Source organism: Argiope bruennichi, chromosome 3 (assembly GCF_947563725.1).
Source record: "Argiope bruennichi chromosome 3, qqArgBrue1.1, whole genome shotgun sequence".
Taxonomy (NCBI): Eukaryota; Metazoa; Arthropoda; class Arachnida; order Araneae; family Araneidae; genus Argiope; species Argiope bruennichi.
In genome coordinates, this window is record NC_079153.1 from 3,427,724 (window position 1) to 3,442,725 (window position 15,002).

Sequence of the window (15,002 nt, forward strand, 5' to 3'; positions counted from 1 at the left end):
TTATAATATTTATTTTCTGTAAACTTTATTCCAGAAAAGTAAAAACTCGCTTTTTCAAATGAACTCAAATAATGGAAAAAGAAATCTATATATTGGAAGTTTAGAGTAAGAAAATCATAATCCATGTCAAAAAATTCTAACATACAAATTAAAAGGAATGAATTGGAATACAGCTTAATCATGAATCTAATTACAGCAATAAGAACTAATTGTATGAATAATATATAAAAATCAATCATTATTAATTTTTAAAATCAAGATTATTAATTAATATCCACAAATACATTATTTCACAAAATATAGTCTAATTTACAGTATTTCACTAGAACTTTTTTTCAGAACTAGAAAATACCGTAATCATTACATTCAAAATTAATTCTCTTTAAATATTTTGACATGTAAAACTGAAGCAGCTGAAAATAGACAGAAATTCATCAATACAGGAAAAGGATACTTTGAAGTAATAGTGCATATTGTAAGCAAAATTCTTTCTTTTAAACACAAACTAGATTTCTGAGATTTACTTAATGTTTTGAATATGGCAAAGAGAATCTATAAAAAAAGAAGACACAGTTAATGGTATGCAGTAATGTGCATAAGCAATTTCCATAAGTGTTTTAATGAACTAAAATAAATTCATAAATCTTATATCAACTAAAAACTTTTCAAAACTACTGACAACAAAAATAAAAATAAAATTTTAGAATTAAATTAGATGATGAAAACAAATCATTCAAATATGAATGCCATATCTGCAACTAAACGCATTTAAAATTAACACAATTTTGATGAAAATGAGAAAAATTCACAAAAATTCTTAGTTTGCAATATATTTCTACAGTTCTCCCACTCTTATTTTTAAAAAAAGAAAGAAAGAAATTAAAGACATTCAAGGACCTTAGTAAGAAAATTCAAATATCATAAAATTACATATTTTTGACATAAAAAAGCATATGATAAAATGTAAACATTTTCACTGTTAGGATTCAGATGAGCTAATACTTTCCTATTTATTACTTTTAAATGCTTAAAATGAACAGTACTGAGAAAACTGCTAATCTTACAATAAGTCAGCTAAACCTTACAATCCAAAGTACATTTTAAGATCTCAATGCAAGCACCTTACTACAGGGTGTCCCAAAAAAATATATACACATTTTAGCAGCTGGTTATTTCTTCTTTCTTTACAAACTGAACCCATTGAACCGAGTGATGGCAGACAGACTTGAATTTGAAGAAAGGAAATTTATTCTAAAATGCTACTGGAAGTATGAAAATGCAGTAGAAGTGCAAAGACAATTTAAGAGGGAGTTTAACAAAGAACCACCTACACGAGTTACCATCACTCGCATTAGAGATAAGTTTGAAGCTGATGGAACTGTTCAGGACGTCCATAAACCTGCAACAGTTGTTCAATTGAGGGCAACCATTGAACATGAATGTACGAATATCCCAAGGGAATTGTTCCATCATGTGTGCTATTCCATCGCTTCGCGTTGTTAGCAGTGTCTGGAGCAGAACGGACATCAGTTTGAGAACATGCGATAACAAGACAATAGAATGATATTTGTAGAATCTTTTACATGTTGAAAATTATTCGAATTATAATAAACCCCAAATTTACAATTATTTAAAGTGTGTATACATTTTTTTGGGACACCCTGTATTAACTCCAGAATAACTACTGCTCATTTCACACAAATGACTACTTATTGCTCACTTCACAAACACATTCACACTTTAGCTGAAACAGAATTCTACACACACACACACACACACACACACACACACACACACACACACACACACACACACACACACACACACAAAAATCCCATAAAGACTTTTAACCTTCTTTTGACCAATACTTGGTAACGGGGTAAATACAATACATAAATCTAAAAGACTTTATTTACATTTACACAAATGAACTGAAAACAATAAGCTATTAAATTAATTTAAATTTCATTATAAGTTGTTTGATTAAAAGTTCCAATTCCAAAAATTAATAAATTCTACTTTACACAGATTTTTTTTTTTTGCATTTTTTATTAATTAATTAGCTTATTTTTGCAGGGTAGAAACAATTTTTAATCTTTTTGATTTTGAGATTAATGTCTTACATCCCATATATCCTTTTTCATACATCATTTTTAGATTATAATGTTTGTTTGTCCATGTTTTCAACATGCAGTAGCATTTTCTGCATATAAAGTTCTTTTGTGATTTGGAAATTTTCTACTTATCAAATATTTTCAGTTCATCTAAAAAAAATGCTTTGCAACATATGTTTCCTCTTTACAGTTTCCAACTTCAATATTTTTATTTAAGGAAACTCCTCTAGCAATTATGGTCTGACCATAGGATAATATCAAAATCTCAATTTTTTCCCCCATAATTTCTGATAAGACTTTTAATCATGTACATATTTTAATACAAACTTATCAATTCAAATTTTGGTTACTTCATACTCTTCAAATTCTACTGAACTACAAGGTACATCCTTCATGAAGTTGTTAAATTCTATTAAAGTAATATCACATTTTTTCCCCTTGCAGTTACTTACAATTCAAGAGGACAAAAAAAAAGTTTTCATTTTATTATAGCAGGAATGCACTTATTTAGCTATTCTTGTAAAGATTTAACTTATGCTCTTAGTAGGAACAGAATTGATTGAGGAATTAACCATAGTTTTGGAAATGAAGGTATAACCAAGTCCTGATATTCAAATTTCAGATTTCTTAAATAATATATTTTTGTTTAGATAGAAAGTCCTTTTTAACAATGAATCCTATTCTACGTTTGCTGACATTGACATACGAATCCATACTTGAAAAATTAAACTTGAATAGTGAATCATGGAAGTAATGTCAGCACAAACACAAGGTCAGAGAGAAAAAACATAACAGTAGTTTGAAAATCCATTGTTATGGCTTGACATGACACAGGTTTGGAACGAAAAAAAGAGAGAGAGATGAACATAAATATGTATTTTAACATCAAGAAACGAAATAAATATGATTATCTGAACAATAAATTGAATAAATTTATAAAATTACTAAAAATATTAAAAGCAGTGAAAAATTTTAACATAAAATTAATAAATAACAAGAATGATAAAATTCAATTCCAAAGAGGCTGAAATGCAAATTTTTGTGAAAATGTCTCATGTCCGTTTATATATGAATGTAATGAAAAAAAAAAATGGAATATGTTCTATGAAGAAGAGCTGGCAATTATCTTCCTAAACACATTACATGTAAATATTAAAAACACATACCTCTCCACTCTCTTTGAATAGTACGATATAACATAACTTGAAATTAAATTACCAAAAATATTTACAGTCTAAAAACAAATATCTAAAGTCAACTACATTTACACCACAATAACAAATTACAAAATAATAATAATAACATTGTTGTCATACTATTAATTTGCAAATATTAGTCAAGACTCAATTTTCTTGATTGACACTTATGCTTAAGAATATTTTGAAGAAAATATTTAAAATAAACCATATAATATGGATTATTTTCAATCCACAGAACATAAGCTATTTTGTGAAAGGAAAAAAAAAATGCATTTTTTAAATTAAAAAAAATATTGTTAGATTTTTATAAACTGCACTCTTAAATTCACTAAACAAGAGAATTAAAAAAAAAAATTGTGAAATCTGTCCCACTCCTCCCAACTTCTCCCCTAATAAAGATTCACAAAAATTTATAAAAAAAAGCAAATACCAACCTGTCTTAACTGAGCTTGTTGTTTTGTGCTATAATCTGAAGGAGCAGCAATGTAAAACCCTAAAATATTTAACCCTCCAGGAAGAGCTCTCACAAGCTACATAAAAAAAAAAAAGGATTTTATTTATTTATATAATTTTGTACACATCAGAAAACAATTTAATAAAAAATACCATATTTCTTTAAATATTATAAAATTTTTACTGAATAAATAACAAGGAAATGTAATTTTTAATTCAAATTTTACTTAAATTAAAACAGCCAGCTTTTTTTTAAAAAAAGATTGATATGCATACCTGCTTAGCATGTTGACATATCCATTGCTCATCAAGATCAGGAACATTAGACTTATGTTTGGAGTCTTTTGAAATTTCTTCATTTTTGACATCAGTATTATCATCTTTTTGAGGTGTTGGGCATAACCGAATAGCTATATCTTTCTGATCCGTACACTGAAAAAAAAAATTATCTTTTGAATTTTTAAAAAATTAAAATTCATAAAATTATTATTTTGAAAATTAGTTACTGATGTTAATCCTTAAAATGTTTGATTTTTAAAAAAATATATACTTTTTTAAAAACAATACTTTGCAGTGCAATTCCGGTAGGAAGTTGACAAGGCAAGATAATATAAAATTTTGAAATTTTTTTAGTACTGGCGACAGTTTATGTTTTAACGGGAAAGATCTTTTAAAACGTTTTTCACATGTGTCACAAGTTGAAAGCCAGTTCATTTCAGGTAAAGCTGAAATGTTTTCATAGGCTATTGCAGCAGAGAAAGGATTTGGTAAGCTAAATGAGCTAAATACTACTGAAATAGCAGGATGGCTGCCATTTCTGCTATCTGAATTTCTCTGACAATTCCAGCTTTTTAAACAAATTTCCTTGACTTTTTTCGGATGTATCTAATATCCTCAAAATGATGTCACTTTATTTAAGTTTCTTTAATTATTACACAATATGTACTTAACTGTATTTGAAAAATTGTTCTACACTTTTAACTAAAGTCAATATAAAATAAAATTTAATACTCAGAAAAAGAAAAAAAAAAAACATGATTTTCACTAAGTGAATTTTAGAAAAGCTTCAATTATGTAAAACACTTCCCTTTTTTGTAAATATATTAACCAACACTAGAAGATATATGCCTATCTAGACTGACTTTAAGCCAACCCAGTCATAGCATAGAACTTTTTGTCAAATTTACTCATGAATAATGCAGTACAAAAACATAAGCATATTGGCAGAGTAATTAAGAATGAAATTATTTCATTCCTTCCAGTTTATTCTCCCATATTCATAATGTTTATCAACATGCAAATCAGAATTGAATAATTTTATTAACAGAAGAAAAAAATCATTTACAAATATACAATGAAATCACATCAAAATAAGAAAAGTTGTTTTATGATATCAAAATTGCATTGACTTTTAAGTCACCAATTATAATAAAAAAAATCACCTTAATGTTTAACCCAGAGAGACAAAGTGAAAAACTGGTCACAATCAATTTTTTTCTTTATTGTATGAAAAAAAATTTGGAGGTATAATTTCAAAAAAGATATTATGGATAAATTTTCTAAATTTTTGTGGCAAACAATTTCATATACATTAAAACATATAAAAAAATTCAACATTTCTCTTTAAAAAAATTTTTTTTGAGAAAATTACAAGATAGATATGTGGTTATAATTCATCAAACAAATTAATTTCTTGTTATTACTATCATTTTAAAATTATCGAGCATTTTGTTGAATGTACAGAGAAGTTTAAATGAATGCAAAATATAAAAAAATGAAAATATTAGTAATAACATCCATTTCATGTCATGCATAACATGCGTCCATATGAAGAATTTAGTTAATACATATTCATAATGTTTAAAAATAATAATAATAAAAAAGTTTTATTGAAGTATTAGCAATAATGTTCGATACTTCATAATTCAACAAAAAAATCTCCATGAAGAGGGGGAAAAAAAAAAAATTGCAAAATACTTACTTTATTAAAATTGTTCCAGAATTATAATAATGAGTCAATATTTTACATCTGGTTTAAATACTTTTGAATAATGATATTCAAAGTAAGAAAAAAGTGGAAAAATAGCTCCACATGCACGCAATGCCAAATCTTTCGTTATAATATATAATAGAGTTTAATTTTTTTTCCCCATTCAAAAGTAATTTTTATGTAATGTTTCCCCAATTTTATTGTACCTAAGCTGTTTTGGCTAATACTGAAACTAGCCTTAATTGTGCCACGATCTAAAAATCATGAAATAATGAATTATAATACCATCAAATTATCACTGCAATGCCACAAATAATGCAAAAAAAATTGAGCAAAGAAATTAATTTTTAAATAAAGATACAGAATATAAAAGTAGGGCAAATAATAAACTTATTAACAGACACAAAACATTGAGCACAATTATGAATCAGAACCCAATATAAGCTAGATGCACAAGAGTTGTTCTTCAGAATTGAAGGAACTTCCCAAATATAGCGCTGACAATACTACATACTCAAAACTTCGTTCCCTCAGAAATATAAATATAAAGCTTCCGTAGCCTCACACATAGGCAGAAACAAGGACAGTCTCCATTTTAGACTATCTTTAAATGTTTGATCTTCATCAATTGTCAATGATGTTTAATTGTACTAATAAAAAAATGCCAGAGAATCATCATGTTTGATAAAAATTAAAAATTTACAAAAAAAATTCTAGTTTCCAAAAAATAGTATTGAGAGACAAAAATGTGTTCACTCATTAAATTAACAAACTTTCTTTGACAGTGGTCAGTACTATCATGGCCAACTTAAGCACAACAAAAGTAAATAGAAGTCCTAAGGCATGAATTTAAAAATTAAAACATTGACACTCAAACAGTATAATGGATTTGGAATACAGGTTCTAACAGAAAAATGCTCAAGCCTAGTCTTTATGCACTGAGAAAATTTAACAGAAATGAATGTCAATATTAAGTATTTAATATTCAGGAGCCGGCAATCTTTCTGAATATAAAATATTTTTATGCAAGTCACTACTGACTTTTCACTTTCTTGTACACGTAGTATAGAGAAAGTTTAGTAATTGTTTTTAAAAATTAGAACTCAAGATGTTGAAGAATCTCCACGCGTTTGACCTTCCCAGGTTTGAAAATCATATTTTTGGAAAATGTCTGTCTATCTGTGATAAAGATAATTCAAAAACACTTTGAGTTAAACAAATGAAATTTGGTACATGGTCTTTACACCAAATTTGTAGATTTGTATCAAATTTTGAACAAAATTTATTCACAGAAAGCTGAGAAGACATTCCTGGATGGTGGAATATAAGTTAATATGATAACTCCAAAACGAAGAGATCTAGATGGATAAAATTAGACACACACATTTAATATCTATAGTGTAGACATCCATTATAATTTTACCCTTTTCCAAAAACAGGTTGACAATCTGTATGTCTTTGCTTACAGAAATATGTCAACATAATAATTCAAATTACAATGATGCAAATATATTAAATTTGATAAGGGACTTTGTGATTTTGTGACTACAAGTGCAATTTTATGTCAAAGTTTTGTTTCAATTGATTGAGAAAAATGTGTCTAAAACACAAATTTAACTTTTGTATATATTATTAACGCATGTCAGGGCTTAATAATAAAAATAACTCGACAAAGATGACCCAACAGTTTCAATAAAAATGCTAAATTCACACAAAAGGTTAATATTTTCCAACTATTGTATACCAATGCCATGCAAGATATAATGCTGGTATAACACTTTTATTAGACAGTGTGCGAGAAATTTTTCACACTCACACTGATTAACACTTGATAACATTTTTTATTAAAACTTTGAATATATAACACCTTTGGTTGCATTTTTATATTAGGAAATAATTCTTTTGAATAAGGTCAAAGTTCCATGGGGATTGATTTGAATGGGAACTGTAGAAGATGATTTGAAGTTTACAATTTGTTTGGCTTTAGGGAATCTAACTTCAATTAGCAAATCAACAGACTGAAATTTCTTTACATATTTTTCCTAGCCTATATTTCTAGAAAAAGCTTTTTCAACAAGAAAATTGTTGCCATTGAGGGATGGAAGTAAAAAGCAAACAACAGAAGCTCAAAGGGAGTTTAAAGTTAGAGTGAGGAAAGATTCCTGAGAACCTTGGGACTAGGAGTCTCATGCTTTTCTATAGAGGGTGAACCTTCTAAAGGTATTTTACTTCAATAGTTGCAGTTATATGAATGCAAAGATTGAAATATTAATATCTCCATAGTAAAATGTTTTTTTTAATGATTTTTAAAACTAAGCAACTAAATTATGTAATTTTCTTTTTTATATGTTTATATAAATATATATCCCCAAATGTAAAGTGTTTCCGAAAAATGGAACAAACACTTTCAACTACTTCATTAAGCTGCTTCCCTAAATATTACATCTAAGCATATGCTTCTGATTACAAAGTTTTCTTAAATCGGAGAAAAGTATATGAAAATAATTTGGCTTTTGTAGAGAGTGAATAACTAAAATAATAATAATTTTTATAAGGACCCCCCTCCCAGAATAGAAAAAATATCAATTAGTAAAATGTTCTCTTTATTCATCTATGCACACACAAAGTTTCACACTTCTGTTTATAATATTTATAGAGATATATTTATTGCTAAGCATAAGGCTTATCACAAATTGAAACACTTATTTTAGCAATACAAAATTACAATACAGTAAAACTGTCATATGCAAATAATTGCATAGTAGTACCCAATCATCATGGCTTGAAGAAAATTTGTAATCATGTATATTGCTGCACACTTTGATTGGTTAACAGTTGAAACTTCAAGTTTAAGAAGAAGTTTAAAGAAGGAATTTCAAATTTAGAAAACTGAACATTAAGGTATCTCCAAGAGCTAGTAAAATAACAGAACAGATAATTAAAGTCTTTATTTGTAAATGTGTGCATAGTATAAAACTTTATAAGGGAATTATATATTTCAGAAACAAGGAATATTTTGAAATATTGATGATTTTTGCTGTATGTAATCATATTGATGGCCAAATTCCCGAAGAAAACAAACAGCATTTTCTGAATTCCTGACCAGGAAATATACTTATAGAACGATTTAGTAATAGTTGCCTGCAGAATTCTTACACCTCTGAGGAGAATAACACATAATACAAGTAACAGAGAAATTGAAATTTTGGTTTATTTTTCAAGTTGTTCTCATGCTGGTGTTGAACTGGTGCATGTACTGTTCAGAATTCAAACTCCAAACACAATACCACTGAGAACACTTCAACGTAATAACTGATACACCACTTGTGGATCCATACAGCATTTATGAATTCCATAGACATCTACAATCAGATCAGGATCAGTGTTTATAATTTTATAATTAGGTAGATTCAAGTCATACATTCCTCAGAAATATAATTCAGAACAAAAGTGTCAATTTAATCAAGACAGAAGCATCAAATGTCTTGGGAGTTTTGGAAAGATAAAAATATATTTTTCATACGACATGTGTCACGAATAAGAATTTTCTATAAAATGTGTAGAGTGACATTTTCAGAAATTCTTAGGAAGTTCAATTTTGTATAACAACATGCTGAATGTAACTGATATACTGTGTGTCCACCACGAGAACACTTCCAGACAACGGTCTATGTTTACAGCGGGCGTTATAGAAACAGGTTACTGAAGGAAGAATTCATTTCACAGAGGTAGAAATTCATACACGTGTCGTACGTTGGCACATTTAGCGCCAAATTGGCGATATTTGGTATTGCATTTAACTTTTGAAAACAAATTCAGAAAAATAATTTACTAAGCTGAAAATTATTTGCATACTCGGAATATTGAAAATATCTAATATTTCTGTCATATGTATACAAAGAACAATGCAAATCAATTAGAAAGACTGAATAATTATTTGTATGTCTAACAATTGCACAAGCAGAAAAAAATAATTAAGAAGTAGAATCACATAACAAGAAATTAATCGTCTTCATTTCATTTGTTTTAAATTTATGTAAATAGTTAATATCAAATTCTCCGGTGTAAATGGGATTTAATCTGTCTCATTTAACATAAAAACAATAGCATAATCAGTCATAATTATTTCATTATTTTTACAAAAGGTTGTTTTTATTCTGTTATAAAGTAAAATGTTAATTGTTAAATGAACATTTGAAAAAAGCTTGAAACCTTTCGAAATTTATATTATATATATATATATATATATGTATGTTATTTTCTGAAACATAAAATTAACAATTACCATACTATCAATTTTTAGATTTTTAAAAATCTAACTTTGATTTGTAACTTATTTTTAATATGCACAAGCTTTCTACAATATAATTAATTTTGCAAAGCTTATTCGTAAAAGAATTCCGAATTTGAAAATAATTCAAGTATTCATTCAGGTATGTGTCAAATGTCCCAAACTTAAAAGGAAAACTCATATAAATAAGTCCAACATCACTTTACATTATTCTGCGAAAAAAATCTGTAAAAGTTTGTTTTAAAGTCGTATTCCAGATGACCATTCATTCATTTTCCTCGATTTGAAAAAGAAATCTAATCATTTCAAAGAAAACTTTTTCTTATGAACTGTCAATTCAAATAATATGGTGATAAATGAGCTTTTCTCTTCAATATATATCAGTAATCATGAGTAGCAAAGCAATAAAGGATCCATAAATTCTTGCATTCATTTTATCATTTCGGGGTTTAAAATTCTTCACTCCCAATGTCCTTCAATTTTAAATTTTAACTGTGATTTTAAAGTATCTCCTTTTTTAACCTTCTGCCGGACGCGCCGTTGTAAAAAGTACAACAGTTGAGAGGGCGTTAATCCCCATGCGAATTCATTTATTGAATCTTCCTTCACATTTCCTGAAAGTTATTTGCGTTTCTGATTGCGCAATCAGCTGCACCTGTCATTTTTAGCTGTAAACATCCGAGGTGTTGTACTTTATGCAACACGCGCCTTCTTGTGAAATTCTTTTTCGACAGAATCTTTCTAAGTGAAATTATTAGTATTTTGAATGGGATTTGAGATAAAATAATGTCTAAACGAAACAATATTTTAAAGATCACAAAGAAATGGTGGATTACCTAATGAAAATTTTGAATGAAGATTCTAATAGTGAAGATATTGAAGATGATCTACAATTTCCTGAATATGACGCAGATTTGAGTGACGAAAATTTAGAACAGGAAAATCACAGCAGTGACTCTGAAATAACTGCATCAGATGACGAAATTACTGAAAATAATAGTGATGAAAATTGTTATACGGGAAAGGATAAAATCCCAAAATGGAAAAAAGAAAAAATCGTAAAAACCTCCAAAACCAAGAATAAAAATATTATAAAGAAACTGCCAGGACCAACTGCATATGCAAAAGGAACTGCTTCCGAAATTGACGCTTTTCTGAAATTGATTGATCTGAGTATGATTAATGAAGTAATTTATTGCACAAATAAATATATACAAGGAGCTAAATATCAGAAAAAATATAATTCCTCCTAAATATTCCTCCTCTACAATGAGGTGTAACAAATGCCTAAGGTTCATATGTAAACAGCATTCAAAAAAGCAAATCCTAAGCCTGCCATGTGAAGCATATAATGCAGGTGAAATGTCCAAATGATTCTGCAAGTCCAAAAGTACTTTATAATTCTTTAGTTATTCATTATTCATTAATATTTTTTGTAATTGTAGCAGTATTTACTTTTTCATACGTTTAAACATCTGTTTTAATATACTATAACAAAATAAATGTAAATGTATGGTACAATATTTTCTTAAATTGTTATCAGAGATAAATTATATGTTACTTGTTTGCAAAATTGTTTGTAAAATTAAAATAAAGCAGCTAAAATTAAATGTTTTTCACCTGTTGTACAATTTACAACGCGCGCCCGGTCGTGAAAGGAAAATTCGCGCGCCCGGCGAAAGGTTGAATTGAAAAGGCATTTTAAAGGATGTTACAATTTAAGAGACAAAAAAAAAAAAAAAAAAATTATTAAATAAAAAAAAAATGAAGTTAATATTAACCAAAGTAAAGGTTAATAAAATATAAAAGAAATAAGCTAAGTGAATATAGACACGTGCAACTGCAGCTAAAGCTAGAAGACGAATGAGCAAGTTTTTTTTTATTGCTTCAAATTGATGCCAAAAAAAGAATAACCCCCAGACGTCCATCCGATTCCACCCATTCAAAATGGATCTTCCTTGCCGGAAACTGTTTCTATAATGCCCGCCGTAAACATAGACGGTTGTCTGGAAGTGTTCTCGTGGTGGACACACAGTAATTAGTTTTGAATGGCATTTTTGAACTGATGGGTGAAATGCTTTTCCAGTACTTCCGCACATATATTGTATTTAGATGGTGATCCTCTTCATCACTTTTCAGGTTAAGGTAATGACTAAATGCAGAATTTCCTGACAGATGGATTGGTTCAGAAGGATATGTTAAATTTATTCCTAGATCACCTGACTTCACACCTCTTAGCCTTTATTTACAGTATTACTTATATTCATCTATATATATATATATAACATAGCTCCAATTAATGTAGGATATATTTACCAACAAATAAAAGAAGCCTGTCTTTATACCACAAGTGATAGGATAGGTTGCATTTATGCACATTTTGTTAAAAGAATTCAAATTTGCAAAGATACCAAAGGTGCTTATTTTGTATAAGTTTTGTAAGCCAATCAAAGAATTATTTGGCAATCTTTTTAATTTATCAATAAATGTTATTATTTTCGAATTTCATTCTTTAAATACCCTATTGTGATATACATATTGTCAGGTCAACTCAGCATATTCTATAAACTTTAATATTTTAAATTATCTTTATCTTATGAAATTGGATACAAGCATACTATTCATATATACCTAGAAAAAATATTAAATATCATTAAAATATGACACTTTAATTTTGAATTACAGCTATTTATATTTTTGAGAATTTATCTAAAAACTTCAAAGGAAATGTTTTTAATTGCTTTAGGGACTTTCTTAAACTGAGTTAGAAAAGGTATTATTTTTCAAAGTTTTTTTAATGCTGTTTGTTGCAGTACATAATATATTACAAGCTAATATACAAAAATTTGTCAACATTTATATAAAACTTTCATATTTTTTCAAAAAGTACATATTTTAATTTTTTTTTAATTTTATGAGTAATTATTTTTATAATACCTGGGAAAATAGAACTTTAAGATGCTGGATAAATTTTTAAGTAAATTTAAAAGTAAGGATTGGTTTTTATATTAATACCTTGAATTTGGCTAAAAAACACAACCGTAATTTTTCTCACTTGCCTGAAAAAAATTTTGAGCACAAACTTGAAGAAAGATTACAATAATCAGTCTAAAGTAAAACTTTTGACAACATAGTTAGATATATGTATCATTTGAAAAAGTGCAGATTGGTTTGTATACATTCACTTTCAAACAGAATATAACTTATTTCAATGAGAGCTATGAGATTCATTTTTGTCAAAACATCCTCAATAGACACCCACAATATTTCTTGGACATGAGAATGATGTAGAAGGTATAGAAGAATGAAGAAGAATATATATATATTTCTGCAAAACATACTCAAACCACCAATTTCCTTCATATCTGTGATATATCCTGATATAACACCTAAGTTAAGTTTATCTGGAGATTTTGACATTTCCTTTTCTCTACACATCATCTAAAAAGTATTTTACCAATAATTTTAGTGTAATTTTAGGAATGAATGCATACCATTTCTGTATTCTGTGAATGCTTAATCAAAGTGGCTTTTTGAGAAAAAAATCCAACTCAATATATTACTCCAAGTGTAGTTTAGTAATATTTTCAATTGCTCATTCTAGAAATTGCCTTGAGGTTTGAATTTGATTTTCTTATTGCCTTTGCAAACTAGTTTGAATTACCAGTTTCTTCATGCAGTCTCCTTTTCTGTTAAAGTCACTTTTTCAAATACCATGACAAAAAAAAAAAAAATACTATAATGTGTTCAATTTCAAATCTTCACAAAAACAATTTGAGGAAAATTCCTATTTTTTTATTGTATGGTTGGCTTGTTTGAAAAATTAAAAATCTTGTTTTAAAATTTTTGAAATCTGGGTCAAATACCATATTTATTTGAAGTCACATTTTCAATGGTTTGTTTTATTAACATTATTTTATTAACTTTCTAAAAACAAAATTTTAAAAAGTGAGTATTTTTATTTAACTTTATTAATTTAAGTATGAACTAATTATTGCCAGATGGTTACAAGTATCTACTATTTAACTGTTTTATACACATTATTGTATTCTTTCTTCAGACTAGCATTCAAGATAGTATTAATAATAGCATTTTAGTATTATTTAGCTAAAAACCAGAAATTTATAAAAATAAATTTGTTTTTTTTAATAATTAACCTATTATTTTATTTTGTTATAATTTAAATTTTATTAAGTGAGTGTATTTCATAAGTTTTTAAGTGTTTATATCTAAATTTATATTTTATGAAGTGACTAATTATTCAACAAAACAGTGAAAAAATTTTTGTATATTAGCCTCTACAACAAGAAAGACCATGAATATTTCAATAAATAGATACCTTTTCTAATTTTCAATTCAATTAAAAGGACTCTTGCAGTAATTCAAAAACTTCTCTTTGATTTTTTAAAATAATTTATATAGCTGTTACTACAAAACCAAGACAGCATATCTCAATGAAATTTGGTAATTTTCCAAATAAATTTTAATAGTAAAACATTGTCAAATTTTATGAAAATCTGAGGTGGTGAGGAAATTTTTATTTTACGATTGTTTTGACCTGACCAGTAGAAAAGGCCAGCCTAATATATGAAAAGTTATCATATTATCAATAAATATGCCTTTCATATTTCAGTTAACTATGAAAATAGCAGATGAAACTTTGCGTGCTTTTAGTTTGAGTGTAACAAATATTTTACATGTGGATATTTTTTCACTATGAGGACGTTATAAAAATTTAATTTATATAACTTATTACTACCCTTAATATAAGGCAAATTATTTCCATTTGTGCACTTTATTTGATGGATCTTTGAAACTGAAAATGCATGCCTAATAGCAATATTTTAGGAAATAAATGCTTTTTCCTCTGTTTTGCTCTTTAAAAGATATACATTTTATAACCTTCAGCGGTCTTCCGGAACTTTGACAATATCTCTTTGATTTTCTTTCCTCAC

General features: G+C 27.4%; 1 protein-coding gene across 1 annotated transcript in view; it reads right to left on the bottom strand.

The window, feature by feature from the left end:
• LOC129963250 (protein odr-4 homolog) overlaps positions 1–15,002 on the bottom strand; it is a 34,041-nt gene that overhangs the window by 18,470 nt on the left and 569 nt on the right. Inside the window, exons 2-4 of the mRNA XM_056077487.1 lie at positions 4,043–4,198; positions 3,748–3,843; positions 455–552 (exon numbers count right to left, since the gene is read on the bottom strand). Coding sequence (XP_055933462.1) covers positions 455–552; positions 3,748–3,843; positions 4,043–4,198 — 350 coding nt within the window. The remainder of the gene's footprint in view (positions 1–454; positions 553–3,747; positions 3,844–4,042; positions 4,199–15,002) is intronic.